This window comes from Bombina bombina, chromosome 1 (genome assembly GCF_027579735.1).
Source record: "Bombina bombina isolate aBomBom1 chromosome 1, aBomBom1.pri, whole genome shotgun sequence".
NCBI classification, from domain to species: Eukaryota; Metazoa; Chordata; class Amphibia; order Anura; family Bombinatoridae; genus Bombina; species Bombina bombina.
The window spans coordinates 564,847,275-564,864,714 of record NC_069499.1 but is presented as its reverse complement, the minus strand read 5'-3'; the positions used below and the strand labels follow the sequence as shown (position 1 = coordinate 564,864,714).

At 46.0% G+C, this 17,440-nt stretch overlaps 1 protein-coding gene across 3 annotated transcripts in view; it reads left to right on the top strand.

The window, feature by feature from the left end:
- Window positions 1-17,440, top strand: part of ITGB2 (integrin subunit beta 2) — a 408,255-nt gene that overhangs the window by 145,718 nt on the left and 245,097 nt on the right. For all 3 annotated transcript variants that reach the window (XM_053698768.1, XM_053698767.1, XM_053698769.1), the window contains exon 3: window positions 637-697. In XM_053698768.1, the coding sequence (XP_053554743.1) occupies window positions 640-697 (58 nt within the window). In that variant the 5' untranslated portion in view covers window positions 637-639. The remainder of the gene's footprint in view (window positions 1-636; window positions 698-17,440) is intronic.

The following is a 17,440-nucleotide window of genomic DNA, read 5'->3' as shown; positions in this document are numbered from 1 at the left end:
TAACAACATGCATATAAGCTATCTGTAAAGCAGTAGTTTTACATGGGTTCAAATAGTATTTATCTACCTAATTTTGATGTTGTGTTGTAGCAATATTAACTACATTCCCAGAATGTGTTCCAGAGGCTGTAATTGTCATTATTATGAGGGCTGGTGGAAAGAGCTTGGTGTTGTAATCCATATAATAAGCTATTGATAAGGCTAAATTATACTATTACTACCAAATTGGTGGGTTTTGATAGCAGACCAGAGTGGGTGGAGCTGTTGAACTGTAGGTCATCAATTCTCTGTTAACCTGCTTGGTTGCTCTGCTGCAGTGTCCCTAGATATGATATTGAAATGTTGGCTACTAATATTACTATTAAAGCAATAAAATGGACAAAATAATCATTTTGGAGAGAATATTTCTAAATGTATTACTGTGCTTTTTAATGTATACTCCTGTTTGCCCATTTGCGAGCGCGGAATAAATTAGCGCTCCACTTGTAATCTTGGCATTTATTTGTAATCATGTCATGGAAAAGTAGAATGTTTCAGTTTAATTTCTTTTAAAAGCATTTTTGTCTTAGTGGGAGATTGAATGACGTCTAGTTCATGAACATTATGACTATTACTAATTGTTTGTTTACTTTTTAGGCAATGTCCAGAAGAATTGTGTTTCTGTGTATACACGCTGCAATCCTCATATCTGCCATAGGTGAGCATATCATTGGCCTAAATTCAAAAAGTGTTGCAGTTGTCAATTTTATTTTTGTAGCTGTTGTCATTTGTTTTGCAAGATATCATGGTTCAGCTATATATGTTAAAGGCAGCAACGCCCACATGCAATCGTAAGGATAGGTGAAATGAGCTTCAATGAATTTAATACATGATCTCACTAGAACATCAAGTTCCCTGAGTCAGAATAAAAAGCATCCCTGAATCTCAGTTCATCAATCCATCAGAATTCCAAGTTAAAAACATTGTAAAGCAGCTTGGGTGAGCTATGCTGTCTTGTGGAAGAGCCACATCAGGTATTAGTAAAAGTGTTCAGCTATTAGACAGCAAAATTCAGATTATTATAACCTTGGTGACTAAATAATCTTGATTTTATTAAAGACAGGAGGCGAATAGTTTTGCATATTTCTTTACTGAATCCAAAAAACAGCAGCAAAGAAAAAACTTATACAGAAAGACTTAAATTAACATAGTACCCATGGTACCACCAATCAGCACACATCAACATAATAAACTGTACAGAACAGGGGCCGCCAACCTTTCCGACCTCAGGGACCACTAAACTCACAATTTTGAATCCCGGGGACCACTAACATAATAATAATTGATATATATATATATATATATATATATATATATATATACACACACACATACTGTACATAACTAGTATAACCATAGCTAAGTTTACATTATGTATATATTTGCATGTTTAAGAATTATTTTTTGGAATTAACTAACTGAATTACAAAACTGAGAGAATACTTCCTAATGAGTAGGGAGATTGCGTAGGGAGATTGTAATTTAACGCCTCCATTTTCACTGATGCCCAGCCAGGCACTGTAGGGAGTTGCGGCACAACAGGGTGACACCTAATTGCTGCACAACAGGGTGACAGACTAATTCCTGCTTGATGGTGTCAAGGACCACCAACATCTTCTCGTGGACCACCAGTGGTCCATGGACCACTGGTTGGCGACCGCTGGTACAGAACACAATAAACAGTTCCTCTTTTATTTGATGAACAACTAGAAGACTAGAAGAGAACGAAAACAAACATCATCCTGCAGGCGATAAAACGAAGACTTTGTGGAAAAAAAGAAAAACCAAGAGCAGGCACTCCAGTGGGAGGACGAGGAACCAAATCCATTGAATTATACTGAAAGAAAGAAAGAAAGAAAAAAGGGCAATAACAATTGTTCTTCCAAGTAACAAATAATAACAGGAAAAACATAGTAATGAAAAACATCCACATTTCAACACATTTATCTGAATAAAATTTCACTTTTTAATGTTTTTATTTTTGTTTTTTTGTTATCCAAATAGGGAGAGGACAAAGAATAAGGGAGGGAAAATATTCACCTCCTGTCTTTAATAAATTCAAGATTATTTAGTCACCAAGGTTATAATAATCTGAATTTTTTTTTTTTTATTTAAATTTTTTTATTTGTTTTAACAAGTATAACACTGTCTGGGGATTCACAGATCCCTTACACATTATAGTACAAAGTAAACCATAGAGTACTAGAATGAAGTACCAACAAACAAAAGGAAAAATCCATTAGAAAGGATACAGCTGAGTCATTGAAGTATCCGAGATAGAAGTCAGTACATTACGCGAGAAATTATCAAGAGAGGGGGGGGGGGGAAGGGGGGGGGGAGGTGGAGGGGAGGGGTTCATCCTTATGGGTGGGGAGGGAAGGGGGGATTGAAGGGTACCTATCGGAATTCGTCTAAGGTGGGAAATATGTGCATTACTATACCCTGACCTAGGGGAGCCATGTGGTGTCGTGTATTTCCGTCCAGTCTGCCCAGACCATCTCAAACAGGTCACTTTTGTCTAGACTATAGAATATATCCCTTTCCATGGTCTGCAAATAGGCCATGTTCCTAAGGATATCCGACCAGCCAGGGGGGGAAGCTTTCTTCCAGCATCTAGCAATACAGGTTTTGACTGAAGTTAGAAGGTAGACACAAAAGATCTGTTGGTGTTTGGGGAGGGCATGTAGGTTTAAATGTAGAAGTGCTGTGGCAGGGCTTTTGGGCAACTGTATCTTGAGAGCAGATAGAGTGCGGAAACACAGATTCCACAAGTGAGACAACCTGGGGCAGTCCCACCAGACGTGGAGCATGGTCCCCTGAGCTCAACATTCCCTCCAGCATTGTGGGGAGGACGTCGGGAACATCTTGGCTAGTCGCACTGGGACCAGGTACCATTGGGAAACTACTTTATAGTGCGTTTCAAACATTGTCACACAATGCAAGGATTTTTTGGTTAGGGTAAGAGATCCTTGCCAGGCACTAGCCGAGATTCTAGTGTGGAGGATAGCGTCCCACTTGTTCAAATGCGGGGCCAGGTCCGGGGGTGCCGTGCCCTCTAGCAGACAGTAATGTCTCGACAGAGGTTTGTAGAGTCTGCGCCCACCCTTCCAAGTAGATTCCCATGGAGTAAGTGGGCGCGAAGCAGAGGGGGAAAAGCCCCAACTAGATAGGAAACTCTTAATCCTGGTGAGCTCGAAGTGGAGGTAAGGAGGGACATCTTTACCAAGGCTGTCCCTAGACAACCTGAGATAGCCATCTCCACTGGCCGCAGACCAGAGATCCGAAACTTGTGTCACCCCCATTCTAGCCCATGTGTTGGGGTGTGTATCCGGGAGGCCCGTAAATAGGCCAGGGATAGAGGTAATTGGGGAGGGATGCGGCGCGATCAGCTTGCGGTGCCGGATCTTATCCCAAACCGCCAAGCACTCTACAATTACAAGGTTTTGGATGTTCAAGGTTCTGCGACTGTGGACCGGGGTCCAGATTAAATCTTTTAGATAGATATCAAAGGGCAATGAAGCTTGTTCGATATCCCTCCACCTGTCTTGAGATTGCAAAACTCCCCACTGGGAGATATGCGTGAGCATGGCTCCCTCATAATACTTAATTATGGATGGGGAGGCCAAACCCCCCAAGTGAACCGGGAACTGGAGTGTTTTATGGGCTATCCTCGGGGTTTTATTCTGCCAAATGAATTTGGTGCATTCGCTTTGAAATTGCAACAGTAAGTGGAAGGGTACTCTAATTGGTAGGCACCTAAACAGATAGGTGAGCCGTGGGAGGAATGACATCTTGAGAGAGGCTATGCGCCCCATCCAAGAGATGCTCTTGTGATCCCAGGTATTCTTTAACGCTCGCAGATCTGCCAGCAAGGGTGAGAAGTTATCTTTGACCATCTGTTTCGGGTCATTTGATATTTTAACACCAAGGTGTGTTATATTTTTATTAGACCATTTAAAGTCGAATTGCCTCTGGAGGACCGAGATGTATTTTTGGGAGAAACCCCACCAGTAAATTTCTGTTTTGGGGACGTTAAGTTTGTAAAAGGAAAGAGAGCCAAAGGCCTCAAGTATATCCAGAAGTTTAGGGATGGTATGAAGAGGGTCTGCGGAGAACACAGTCACGTCGTCCGCAAATAAGGCAATGTTATGCTTAGAGCCCGAGAGTGTAATACCCATCAAATCTTTGTTAGTGCGTATAGTTTCTGCAAGTGGCTCTACCGCCAGGGCAAACAGAAGTGGGGATAGAGGGCAGCCCTGCCTCGTACCATTACGGATGGGGAATGGAGTTGAATGGAACCCCACTCCCCTAACCGTAGCTGTAGGGTTGGAATATAGGGCTTGGATAGCTAGGCGTATATCAGAGGGGAATTTGAGGACGTCTAGAATCTCCCAAAGGTAACTCCATCTAACCCTATCAAAGGCCTTTTCGGCATCTAAAGAGATAACCGAAAAAGGCTTGTTCATTCTTGTTGATTCACAAACTATATTAATGAGGCGTCTGGTGTTATCAGGGCCCTCCCGGTTATGTATAAACCCCACTTGGTCCGGGTTGACCAGGGCAGGAAGAAGTTTGCAAATTTGATTCGCGATAAGCTTGGAATAGATTTTTATGTCCACATTTATAAGCGAAATAGGCCTATAGTTGGGGCAGAGAGAGGGGTCTTTATTTGGCTTCGGGATCATAATGATCTCAGCCTCCAAAAATTCCCTTTTAAAGCTTCCTTCTTGCCTGGCACTGTTAAAAAACCTAAGGAGTAACGGCACTAGTTCTTGGCAGTAGGTTTTGTAAAACTGTGCGGGGAATCCGTCAGGGCCAGGGGCCTTAAGAGGTTTGAGTCGCTGGATGACCCGTTTAACTTCCAACTGAGTGAACGGATTAGTCAAGGACTCTTGTTGTTCCGTCGATAGGGAGGGTAGGTTAAAGGAATCGAGAAATTCTCTGATCTGGTTGGTGGAGGCAGGGGCCTTGATCTCAGTACCCTCAAGATCGTAGAGCTTAGAGTAGTAGTCTGAGAAGCAGTCCCCTATCTGTGAGGGGAGCTTGTGAGTCTGGTTGTTGTAAAAGATTTGGTGTATGCGGGACGAGCTGTTCCTCTGGCGTAGTTTGTTCGCCAACAGTGTGTCTGCCCTGTTACCCTTGTAATAGAACATCTGTTTAAGCCTTGTGAGGTTCTCTTGGGTACGTCGCAATTCTAGATGGTTAATATGTGAGCGCACCGCTGAGATCTGAGAAGACAATGCTTCCGTGACTTTGGTTCTGTTAGCAGATTCCAGTAGTCTTAGTCTACAGTGGGCTTGGGCTAGGGAGAGGCCAGCTAATTTCTTAAGGCGGGCTTGCTCACGGATGATATAGCCTCTGGTTACCGCCTTAATGGCACCCCAAAGTGTGTCATCGGCGGTCTGGCCGTTATCGTTGAGTTGGATGAGATCTATAAGATCTCTTCGTAGCTCCTCCCTGAAAGGGATGTCCGCTAGTATCTTACGTGGGAGAGACCATCTGCTTTTGTGGGGACAAGGATCACTGAGTTGTAAGTCCGCAAGTACCGGGTCATGGTCAGACCATGGGCATAGAGGGATATTGGACTGGAGCACTGAATCCAGAGTCCCGGCCGAGCAAAAAATATGATCCAACCTAGAATAGGTTTTGTGGACCTGGGAAAAATGAGTGAAGTCTCTATCCATGGTGTGTAGAGAACGCCAGATATCGTAATATCCAAACTCGGACATGATTGCTTTGAATCGTGTAGAGAGGAGGGTCAGTTGGGGAGAGGGCCTATTTGGGTTTAACGTCTTACGGTCAAGGTCAGTGTCCCAAATCATGTTGTAGTCCCCTGCTATTATGACTCTGCCTTGTTTATGTTGGTCAATCAATCTCAGAATTTTCCTGAGACAAGCAGGCTGATGGGAGTTGGGTAAATAGATCGAGACAAGGGTGTGTGTGACGTGGTCTAGCTTACATACTACAACTGTGAATCTGGCCTGAGGGTCTCTTAGCACCTGGATTTCCTCATAAGCTATCCCCCTGTGAATCATGATAGCAGTCCCTCTAGCTTTCTTTGTAAATGAGGAGCACTCAATGGTCGTGTACGATCGAGAGTGGAATCTGGTGGGGGAGGTTAACAGCCAGTGTGTCTCTTGTAAAAACACTACATCAGGATTGTGGTGACGTAGCATACGGGAGAGTAAGCTCCTCTTGTAGGGGGAATTTAAGCCTCTGGAGTTATGTGTGAATAGTCGTAAACGGGACATTTTCTACCTCCTGTTCAGGAAAGTAAATGGGCAGGGGAGATATTTAGGAAACCTAGATCCCCTTCTCTGTGGGAGGTGTGGGGGGGCTGGGAATTAGGGGAAGTAGTTAGCACGTGGAAAGGAAATGTACTGACAGCACAGGTGGAAATAGTCCACCTAGTTGGAACCCTGGTGTGGGTTAACCAGTGGGGGGGGGGGGAGCTAGGAGCGAATGTGTAACGAGGGGGGCTGGAAGGCCAGCCCCACTCCAATATCTATATAAATAAGCAATAAGAAGGTAAACAAAAGTGCAAGTGATTGAGTATCAACCTCTTCGCCCGCTAAGGGCATAACCTAAACAAAAACATCAATTTTAACATGAAAACCTGACAAGGAACAGTAAATGCAATAGGGTCAAAGCACATAACCATAGTATATAGGATAGAATGGAGACAAATATGATTATACAGGTGCATGGTTAAGTCTATGTAGGCCCCACTCAGTATTACATTGGTGTAACCCCCAAGAATTGGGGGGGGGAAGAGGGAACACATTCCACCGCGTCACGTCCGTGTGACCCCAGGCATAGTAATTACTAATGCCGGGTATATTGCATTAGCTGTAAAGGTAGTAGAAAGCACCATGGTCTGTAGTGAAGCGGTGGAACGCGGTCCCATACAATTAGTAGTTACAATTGCCAGCACAATACCCACCCTATTCCGTAGCCTCAAAGTATATAGGGTATTAAAGGCAGAGGCAAACATATATAGTCGTATCAGGCCTGTGAAGCATGGTGGACCTGTAAATCTGTAAGGATAGAACAAAGATCATAATTAAATTTCTGAACACATAACCCTAACATACATGGGTCCATGGGGTATGGCCTAAGGGACCTTAGGAGGGGCGTGTGTGGGGCCAAACCATCTCAGTTTCTCTGCCCTACTGCAAACTTAACTGATAGGCGAAAGTGGACATTCTGTAGCCTATCAGGTTCCTGAGGTGTGGCAAACAACCATAGCCACTTATCTTGAGGACCGAGTTTCCAATTGAGTAGGATCTGGAGGCTGGAGTGTTTTAAGTCTCTTTGATCCTTGTTCTTTCACCGACCACTCTGGGGCCGATACTCTCAGTTTAGATTGGGTCGCGGGAGGTCCCCTGGAGTCCACTGCCATAAGGCCCCACTGACCCAGGAGGGCTGTACCCTGAGCCAGAGAGGCCACCGTAAATGACTTATTGTCCCTTGTGATTATTAATTTGGTAGGGTAACCCCATCTGTATTTGATGTTCTCCCTGCGGAGGATCTGTGTGACCGGCTGAAAATATCTACGGTGTTGTAGAGTGTGTGCAGATAGGTCGGGTAGCAGCTGTATGTCTTTGAACTTCTCTGAGATCTGCGGTTTCCTGAAGGCCGCCTGCATGAGCTTGTCTTTGAATGGAAAACTATGAAAACAGACTATGACGTCTCTCGGTTTCTCCTGTGAGACAGTTCTAGGTCGTAAGGCTCTATGAGCTCTTTCCATGGTATCATTGAATCCGTCTGTCGGGCCCAGCAGGTCCCTAAATAGGTCTTTCAGGAAAGTTTGAAGTTCTGCAGGTTGGATGTCTTCCGGAATTCCTCTGAACCTTACGTTGTTTCTGCGAGACCTATCCTCCACATCAGCTAGTTTAAATTCCAGTTGGCTGATCTGGTCTGCAAGAGATTCGGAATATGCCAACAGGTTGGTATGGTCAGTAGCAAGGTCGTCCTGCTTTCTTTCCAGGGAGTCCACTCTGTCCCCGATCTCAGAGATGTCCTTGCGGAGTTCAGTGTGATTGCGCTGAATTTCCTTAGTTATGGAAATGGTTTGGTTTGCTAACATTTTTTTGAGGGTATCTTCTGTAATCAGGTGTTGTGATCGGACCTGAGGTGTAAGGTCGGGTTGAGATCCATCCCCAAGGGATTCAGAGTCACTCTGATCTTCCAGAGGATCTTCATTACGGTGTTTAGTTGGTTGTGTGAAGTGGTCTCGGACCGACTTCTGCCCCTGGCCTGGTGTTTTCGAGTGTCTCTTAGAGTTGTTAGGCATTTTTAAATCAGGAAAGGATCCTGTTCTGAACAGGTAAGCCTGGGATTTAGAGATTGCTAGGGAGATATGCAGGTCCTACAGGTTGACAAATTGGGAAAAGGAAAATACACTTGCAAATTAGTATTACATGACTGAGTGGGGCCGGGCGTCCACTTATGACCTCTATCTCCACATGGCGGTGTCTAGGAGCAGAATACTACTCCGCAACTCTGAGCAATTAGCTCAAGACACCGACCCACACAGAAACAGGGGCCCAGTGGGGCCTACTGTTATTTACCTTTGCTTGACAAAGAAAAACCTTAATTAAGCCTAGACAAGGTATTCCCCCTCGGACCCAGGGAAAAGGGGGTACGACCTATTGGAAGGGAAAAGGGATAGAGGAGGTGACCAGCCTACGTGAGCAGGCCGGAAAGGGAGAGTCCGAAGGGGAAGGTTTAGTAAGAGCAAAAATGGAGAACACTTAAGTGGATTAGCAAGCATACACTACCAGAGTCTGTGTCTCCTGTCAATCCACTCACTGGGCAGGAGGCTGGGTTTGACCCCTCCCCTACCCCGCAAACAACTTATGTGCAGTCAACAGACAGGAGAGGCTAGGGTCTGAGCAGTGTGGGTCCCCTTGTCCTGAAAGGGAGACGTACAGGTTATATTATGGCAAGGCACTTAAATAAATTAAAACACTCCACTCCGTGCAAAGGGCCACAGAGAATCATAAGCTGGTGCAGCAGCACAAACAATCACGGTTCCAGATCAATACACTTTATATATACAGTCTGTAGTGACCTGTAGCCTGGGCTGCCTTGTGGTAGGAGGGCCACATGAGGCAAAGTAGTATCTTCACTGAGTGCTAAGGGGACACAGCCTAGTTTCAATAGTAAGGTAGAAGGATCCCCAGGCATTCAGGTGTGTGGGAAAGTTAGGTAGCTTTATCAGCAAGGCAGGTAGGTAGGACAGAATGAGCACCTTAAGCAAAAAGGGAATAGTCTCTGCTAGTCTCTCCCTATACTGTGAAATCCAAACCACTGCAGAGCCCTTTGATGAGAGTGTGGTGGATCTCTGCTAAGTATTTCTTCTAAAGTCTCTGTCTCTTGTAAGTTAGTGGTTTTGAATTGATAAGCAGAAAGTGATTGCTGCACAATATATCTGTTGGCAACTGTAAAGAATTAAAGTTCCACGTGGCTAGTGGTTAGCGTTTAAAGGATTGGCAGATTGGTTGCAGTTGTTTCAGCCTTGGTAGATAAGGATCCACACTTAAATAGAGCCCCCGTTTAAACTGAACTGCAATTTTACTGTCCCGCACTGTGGGTTTCCCTGGGCAGAGCCGGTCTGACAGGCAGCTACGCTGTGTTAAGTTGAAATTAAAGATGGCGTTTTCGCGCCACTATGCAGGGAGAATTTTTTTTTTTTTTTTTTTTCAAATGGCGCCAAGTCTACAGCTTGCTGTTATTTGGTTATGGCTCGGCTGATCCCAGTGTTTCCCCCAACTAGTGCACTCACAATTAGGGCTAATAATGTGTAAATTGTAGATGTCCCCTGCAGACTAAGCTGCCGTTACTTACTCAAAGGTGGTCAGTGGTGAGCTAAGTAGAGGACAGCAGGTCACTGAGCCGTGAGCCGCGCAAAAATTTAGGACAGCTTTCTTGAGGTGGTGTGAGGTTTTGGGCTCCGGAGCGGGTCACAGTCTCCCTGAGCCAGCCTAACAGTCTAACTTCGCTGCTGTGCGGTAAAGAACAGTGCGGGCCGTCCCGCTGTGTGACAGCTCCTCAAAGACAGAAGCGGGGCAACTCTTCACTCCACCGGCGCTATTATTAAACAGTACTCACTCAGGGACGTCTGGTGTTCCAGATTTTTCTTACTACACTCCGCTGGCCCCCTCAGGAAAACAGAGCCGAAACAAATCGGATCCCTTAACTCTAGTGCTGCTGCAGTATGCAGGCCTCTAGGCACAGATGGGCACTGCGTGTAAAAGTGACAGGCGCGCAAGATGGCCGATGTTCGCGCCCTTTGTCGTCTTCACCTATATCCAGCAGGTAAACTGCTGCGTCTAGGCCCACACCAGGTTATCCGGACCGGGTATTACCTCCAGGCTCCCGGGTAGTATAGCCGCCTCTGCCCCTTAGTGAGACCAGATTTCGTATGGTCGCAAAGCTGCCCTGGTACCTCTCACCACCTCAGGCGCAGTTTTGTCTCAACTGTAAGCGCCGGTCACAGGATCTTCTTCTTGGGGCTGGAACTCTGTATGCCTTTCCCTCAACTGGCGGCTTGTAGCAGCTAGAGGCTCCGGAGCGGATCCCCGACCCTCCGGAGCCGATTTAGTGAATAGCAGGCTGTAAAGTCGGAGCTGTTGCAGTAGGAAGGCTCAGGCAAAACCGGGGTTGGTTGATACCGGATGAGTGGTGTCCTATTAGCGATCAGGCACAGGTCAACTACGTAGTGGTCTTTTCTCTCAGCAACCGGCTACTAATAGAGAAAGTTTGTGTAGCCACCAGAGCGGAGCCCCGACCCTCTGGGAAACTGGCCTCCTTGAGTAGATCTGCAGCGTTGATCCGTGTCAGTGTTAGTGGTGTGAGTTGCACCAGAAAATCTCTCCTGGACCGTTAGTCTGCTGTCTTTTATATCCAATTAAATATACAAGGTTTGGAGAGTATAAGCATATACTTTTAAGAGTTTTTTAACTGCACTTTATATAGAATTAAGGCTATGGTTAGGAAGAGCAGCTAGCATGCACGTCCTGCTTCATCCGTGGCTGGCTCCGCCCCCCCAATAATCTGAATTTTATAGCAAGACAGGAGGCTTCATATTTTTGCATTTTTAATGCAACGAGAGAAGAGACTCAGAGGCATGAAGAATAGGTTTAAAATAGAAATGAGAAAAAGTAGTAGAAGAGGACCAATCGGCAGCTTTCAGGATGTCTTGAAGGTTACTGCCAGCCAAAAAAGCCTTGGAGGCAGACGCACCCCGAATCGAATGTGCACCAAAAGAAAGGTCAATACCTGCAGAGGACATAAGCCAGCGAACCCATCTGGCTAAAGTAGGAGAAGAGACGGGAAGGAAAGGAGGAACATAGGAAATAAGCACTAGACCCCAAGAAGAATGACGGGAAGAAATAGTCCTAGAAAGTAGGTTTTCAAACAGAGAGCCACACAAATCTGAGGGTCCTCTGGAAAATAGGGGTAAAAATAGAAGAGGACATAGACTTTGTACGCCTGGAAACAGAGAAAGTGACGCCTTCTGGGGAAAAGGATATACCCTCCACATCCAGCACTCGGATATCAGAAATCCTGCGAAAGGAAACAAGGCAGAGCAGCATGGCCAACTTGGCTGATAACTGCTAAAGGGATAGTTCCGCATTCGGAGGCCAGTTCTTGAGAAAGGACAGCATGATGGAAACATCCCAGAGTTGAGAATATTGAGAGGAAGGAGGAATTTACAGCCGAATGGCTTTCAATATCCGGCATACAAGGGGATGTCACCCCACTGGGTTACCATCAACGGGAAAGTGACCTGCTGAGATGGCCAATCGAACCACATTAATGGAACGATAAGCCTTCCCTTGAGAAAAAAGTACAGAAAAGAAATTAACTATAAGCACTACAGGGGCTAAAAAGGGATCAGTCTCCCTGCAAGAGCACCAACTAACCCATGACGACTAGGCTGAAGCATAACATTTCCTGGTGCCAGGGGCCCAAGAGTTTCGAAAGAGCAGCTGAGCATCTCTAGAAAGGCCTTCTGAAGCCCAGGATCCTCTGAAATCTGCCAAGCTAGTAAGGGAAGGTGATCCTGGAGAATAAGGGGATGAGGATTGCCTCTGGAGTCTGAGAGGAGGTCGGGCCGACGGGGAAGAAGAAGAGGAGGAGACACCACCATCTCCAGAAGGAGAAGAAACCAAAGTTGCATCGTCCAAAACGGTTAATCATTGTCAGGGCACATTTGAGCTTCCTGACCATCCAGAGAGTCCTTGTGATGAGGGCGAAGGGGGAAAAGCATAAGCCCTGGACTGGGGCCACGTCGGAGGGAATGCATCTGAGGCCTCGCTCCAGGGATCCGGAAGCCAGTTGAAATAACAAGGCAACTGGTGGTTGGTGCGGGAGGCAAAAAGGTCCACTGAAAGGGGACCAAAGGATTCCTGGATTTTCAGAAAAACAGGGTGAAGAAGAGTGTCTCTGGAGTCTCTCCAAGACTGAGAAAACAAGTCTGCAACAGTATTGGAAATTCCAGGAATATACTGGGTGTGGAGAGAGATGTTGCGGGAGGAGCAGAACCTGAAAATCTCTAAGGCAAGATCTGAAAGCATCTTAGATTTCGTACCTCCCAGACGGTTGTTGTACTGGGCCGCGGAGATGTTGTCCATATGGAGGAGAATACAACAATCTGTAAAGTGCTTGGAAAAGGAGTGAATGGAAAAAGAACCCACCAGAAGTTCCAAGCAGTTGATGTGCAATGATTCCTCCTGAGGGGTCCAAGACCCTCCAGTCACAGAAGACCAGAAGGCTGCTCCCCAGGCCAGAAGATTGGCGTCCGAGGAGAGCACAAAATCCAGCGAGGATCCGAAAATACCATTGCCATGCCAAGATTCCATGTGCAGGAGCTACCAGGACATCTCTGCCCGGACTTTCATGTTCAAGAATATCATTTGATGATAAGATTGGCATTCCCGGAAAGATTAAATCTTCAACCTCTGCATGGCCCAGTAGTGAAGGGGGGCTGGAAAATTTGCCTGTATGGAAGAGGCGAGTAGTCCGATAATTATGGACAGCTGACAAATAGAGATCATGGGTAAATCCAGTACCTCTTGAATCTCTAGTTTGATCTTGTCAATCTTCTCTTGGGGAAGCAGAAGACCCGAAGAAGAATCTAGGATGAAGCCTAGAAACTCCACCTTTTGAGTGGGGATTAAAGCAGACTTCTTGGTGTTGAAAACGTATCCCAGTCCTTGAAGAAGGGAAGTGGAAGTGTCTAAGTGACCCAGGAGGGAGGGACGATCCTCTGCCATGAGGAGAATGATGCCCAGGGAAATGATAAGGCGAATGCCTTTGCCTCTGAGGGAGGCTATCACAGGTTTCAAAAGCTTGGTAAAAAACCAGGGGGCCGAACTGAGGCCAAAAGGAAGGCAAGTAAATTGCCAGATCCTGTCCTCCCAGAGGAACCTGAGGAATTTCCGATGGTCTGGAGACACAGGGACCATGAGGTAAGCGTCCATCAAATCTAGGCGTGCAAACCAATCTCCAATACGGAGGAGGTCTCTGAGCATGTGAAAACCCTCCATTTTGAAATGGCGGTATGCCACAAAGTGATTCAAATTTCTTAAGCTGATGACAGGGCGGAAGCCTCCTGTCTTTTTCCTGACCAGGAAAGGTTGCTGAGAAAACCCTTTTCTTGGTCTGAAACTTCTTCTATAGCTCCTTTGTGAAGAAGGGTTTGAACTTCTAAACAAATGAGATCTGCGGCAGATTTTGAAAGGTTCAGAAGCTTTGGAGTGTAGCTCTGGAAGGGAGGGCAGATGAAATTGAGTTTGAAGCCCGTGAATGTGTGATGTATCATGCGTCCTGAGAAATCATATCCCATACATGGGAAAAAAGGGATAGTCTTCCTGCAAAGGGAAATTCGAGGGGAAAAGGTAGGTAAAAATGAGGGGTACTCATTTTGAGTTGAGGAGAACCTGGTGGTGGAGCGGGCCTTGGAAGGGCTGGTCTGGTCCTGGTTGCTCGGGCTCTTGGAGGGAAGAGTGTTCTCTGAGGGTAAGCGGGGTACTGCTGGAAGGTGACTGCTTGACATTGCTGCACCATGAGTTGTTGACGGCTGGGCAGACGATTCCGGAATCTGCCGGCCCTGCCAAAAATCTAATTAGAGGGGTTAAAGACTCTCCTAAGGGAGGCTTGAATCTTATCTATGGAGGTAAAAGTGGAGACATAATGTCTCATGATCTCCAAAAAAGGTTCTCCAAAAAGGAGGCCCCTGGCTGAAGAACCTACTTCTTCAACCGTAGAGGACTTCCAGCCTAGGATTAATCCACAATAGAGCAGATCTCCTGTGTTCACTAGATATGGCCACTTTGGCGTTGCCAAGGAAACATAAAGCTCAAAAAGCCCATTCACGGATGGCGAAAGGGTCCAAAGAAGAGCCAGACAAAATGGCTTTGTCAGCCAGATGTAATATCTGGGCCAAAGGGCCCAAGATGTCCAGAAGTTTGTCCTGAACTCCTCTAAGAGCCTTGTCTATGCCCTTCCTGGGATCCTTGCCCTTCCTAGTGAGAAACGTGGCCAGCTTAGCGACAAATTCTGGAGTTACAGACTCACTACCAGGGAGGGAAGGTCTACAACACTCTGCCTGCAACTTATTGCGATCCTCACGATCGAGGGGTTTGCAGAGGGACTTTTGTAAAAAAACGGGAAAGATGAGGAGCTAAAGACCAGTCAGAGGACCTGGGATGTTTAATATGCTTGGGACTAAAAATGGGATTCCCAGCTGGGTCCACTAACTCGTCCTCTTGCTCAAAATGAGCTCTATGTGTATGATAGGGGATTGGGATAGCGCTAATTAAAGCCTAAAAGAAATTGGACTGATGAGATACTACAAAAATCTGGATAAATTATTATTTATTATAACCCTTATCAAAGATGTAGAGAGATATATGAAGTCGTTAATACAACTAATTACCTTAACATAAGAGGACATATATTAGAATTAAATGAATAAATTTAATAAACATAAAAATGTAAATAACAATACAATTAATATTAATACGGTGCCGGCATCCGTTAAAATTACAATAATCAATTAGGATAAAAAGTAGTAATTTGATAAAATGAGATTATACAATATAAGAGAGGTATTGCGAAATATAACTAAATTGATACAGAGGATTCTAATATAAAATATAACAATGAATATCGTTACATATAAATACCTTTTAGGACCACAATGTGTAAAAACTCTTACGAAATAGATCGGGACTCTCAAAACCAGGGTATTGGGAGCAGTTCCTTATCTGTGTGCTTTCATATATACTGTTGATTTCTATGTTTGCAGATACTTAAAATGCAATTGTTTATAGAGAGTTAGAATTGCGTTCTTGTTTCGATAAAGTATCTTTCTCTGATCCTGGTATGGAGTGTGTCTATATAGACCAAATAGTAGCAGTCTCAAAGCAGGAGAAAAAAAGTGCTGTAGTGGCTGGAAGGATAGCAAAATTTACCAATGTAAATGGAAAGTCTTTTCCTATCTGTTCAGTGTTCCGCGGCTGTGTGTTACCACTTCAAAGGAGTTCCGGGGTAAAGTTCAGTATAGCGTGTCCGGTTGTCCGAATAGTAACAGCTGTTTTTATTCACAGCATAGGTAATCCAATTGGTAAGGTTTGGAAGGCAAACAGATCATGGGTCAGGAATTACACTTTTGGAACTGCTCAAGATTTTGATTAGTTCATAGTACCTGACCTACTTATCCAAACTTATTTGTATTGAAGCAAAGAGTTCTCTTTGCTTCAATACAAATAAGTTTGGATAGATGTGCAGTAGGTCAGGTACTTCGAACTAATCAAAATTTTGAGCAGTTCCAATAGTGTAATTCCTGACCCATGATTATGTCCGCCGCACATCGATAAAAGCAGACAGCATATGCTGTCTGAATTTATCAATGCACAAGCATTTCATGTAAAATGTTTGTGCAATGCCGCCCCCTGCACATTCACGGCCAATCGGCCGGTAGCAGAGGGGTGTCAATCAACCCGATCGTATCCGATCAGACTGATTGCTGTCCGCCGCCTCAGAGGAGGCAGACCTGAAGCGGAGTGGGTTGGAAGCAGCATCCATTGCTTCATCAATCAACCCCTTAGGCTGTAGGTCAGTGAGGTGAAGAGAGTCCCTTAAGAGAGTCACCTGACTTTGTGAGTAAAGATGGATGGAGTAAGAGGAGAGAAGCTGAAGAAAAATGCTAGTGCGGATCTGTGTAAATAGATGGTCTGGTATGTTTGTGAATGTAGCTACCAATAGAGAGCTGTCAGAATTAGGTATTGTGGAAAGGTGATCTGTGGACTTGCTTGGACGGAGCTCTGTAGAGTCATGTGAATATGTACTCTATTAAAAAAGGTCCATCTAGATATTCTGTTGAATGGGCAGGTACCAAATGCTGTACTCTACTGGTCATATCCAGGTAGTGTGAGTCTCTCCTTAAATGGAAATGAGAGGGGGAGATAGGGTGGGCAAGGGACTGTGTGTGTGTGAGAGGGGGAGATAGGGTGAGCAAAGGGACTGCGTGTTTGTGAGAGGGGGAGATAGGGTGGGCAAGGGACTGCGTCTGTGTGAGAGGGGGAGATAGGGTGGGCAAGAGACTGCGTGTGTGTGAGAGGGGGAGATAGGGTGAGCAAGGGACTTCGTGTGTGAGAGAGGGGGAGATAGGGTGGGAAAGGGACTGCGCCTGTGTGAGAGAGGGGGAGATAGGGTTGGTAAGGGACTGCGTGTGTGTGGGAGGGGGAGATAGGGTGAGCAAGGGACTTCGTGTGTGAGAGAGGGGGAGATAGGGTGGGCAAGGGACTGCGTCTGTGTGAGAGGGGGAGATAGGGTGGGCAAGGGACTGCGTGTGTGTGAGAGGGGGAGATAGGGTGGGAAAGGGACTGCTCCTGTGTGAGAGAGGGGGAGATAGGGTTGGTAAGGGACTGCGTGTGTGTGGGAGGGGGAGATAGGGTGGGAAAGGGACTGCGTGTGTGTGAGAGGGGGAGATAGGGTGGGTAAGGGACTGCATGTGTGTGAGAGGGGTAGATAGGGTGAGCAAGGGACTGCGTGTGTGTGAGAGGGGGAGATAGGGTGGGCAAGGGACTGCATGTGTGTGAGAGGGGGAGATAGGGTGGGCAAGGGACTGCGTGTGTGTGAGAGGGGGAGATAGGGTGGGCAAGGGACTGCGTCTGTGTGAGAGGGGGAGATAGGGTGGGCAAGGGACTGCGTGTGTGTGAGAGGGGGAGATAGGGTGGGCAAGGGACTGCGCCTGTGTGAGAGAGGGGGAGATAGGGTGGGCAAGGGACTGCGTGTGTGTGAGAGGGGGAGATAGGGTTGGTAAGGGACTGCGTGTGTGTGGGAGGGGGAAATAGGGTGGGCAAGGGACTGCGTGTGTTTGAGA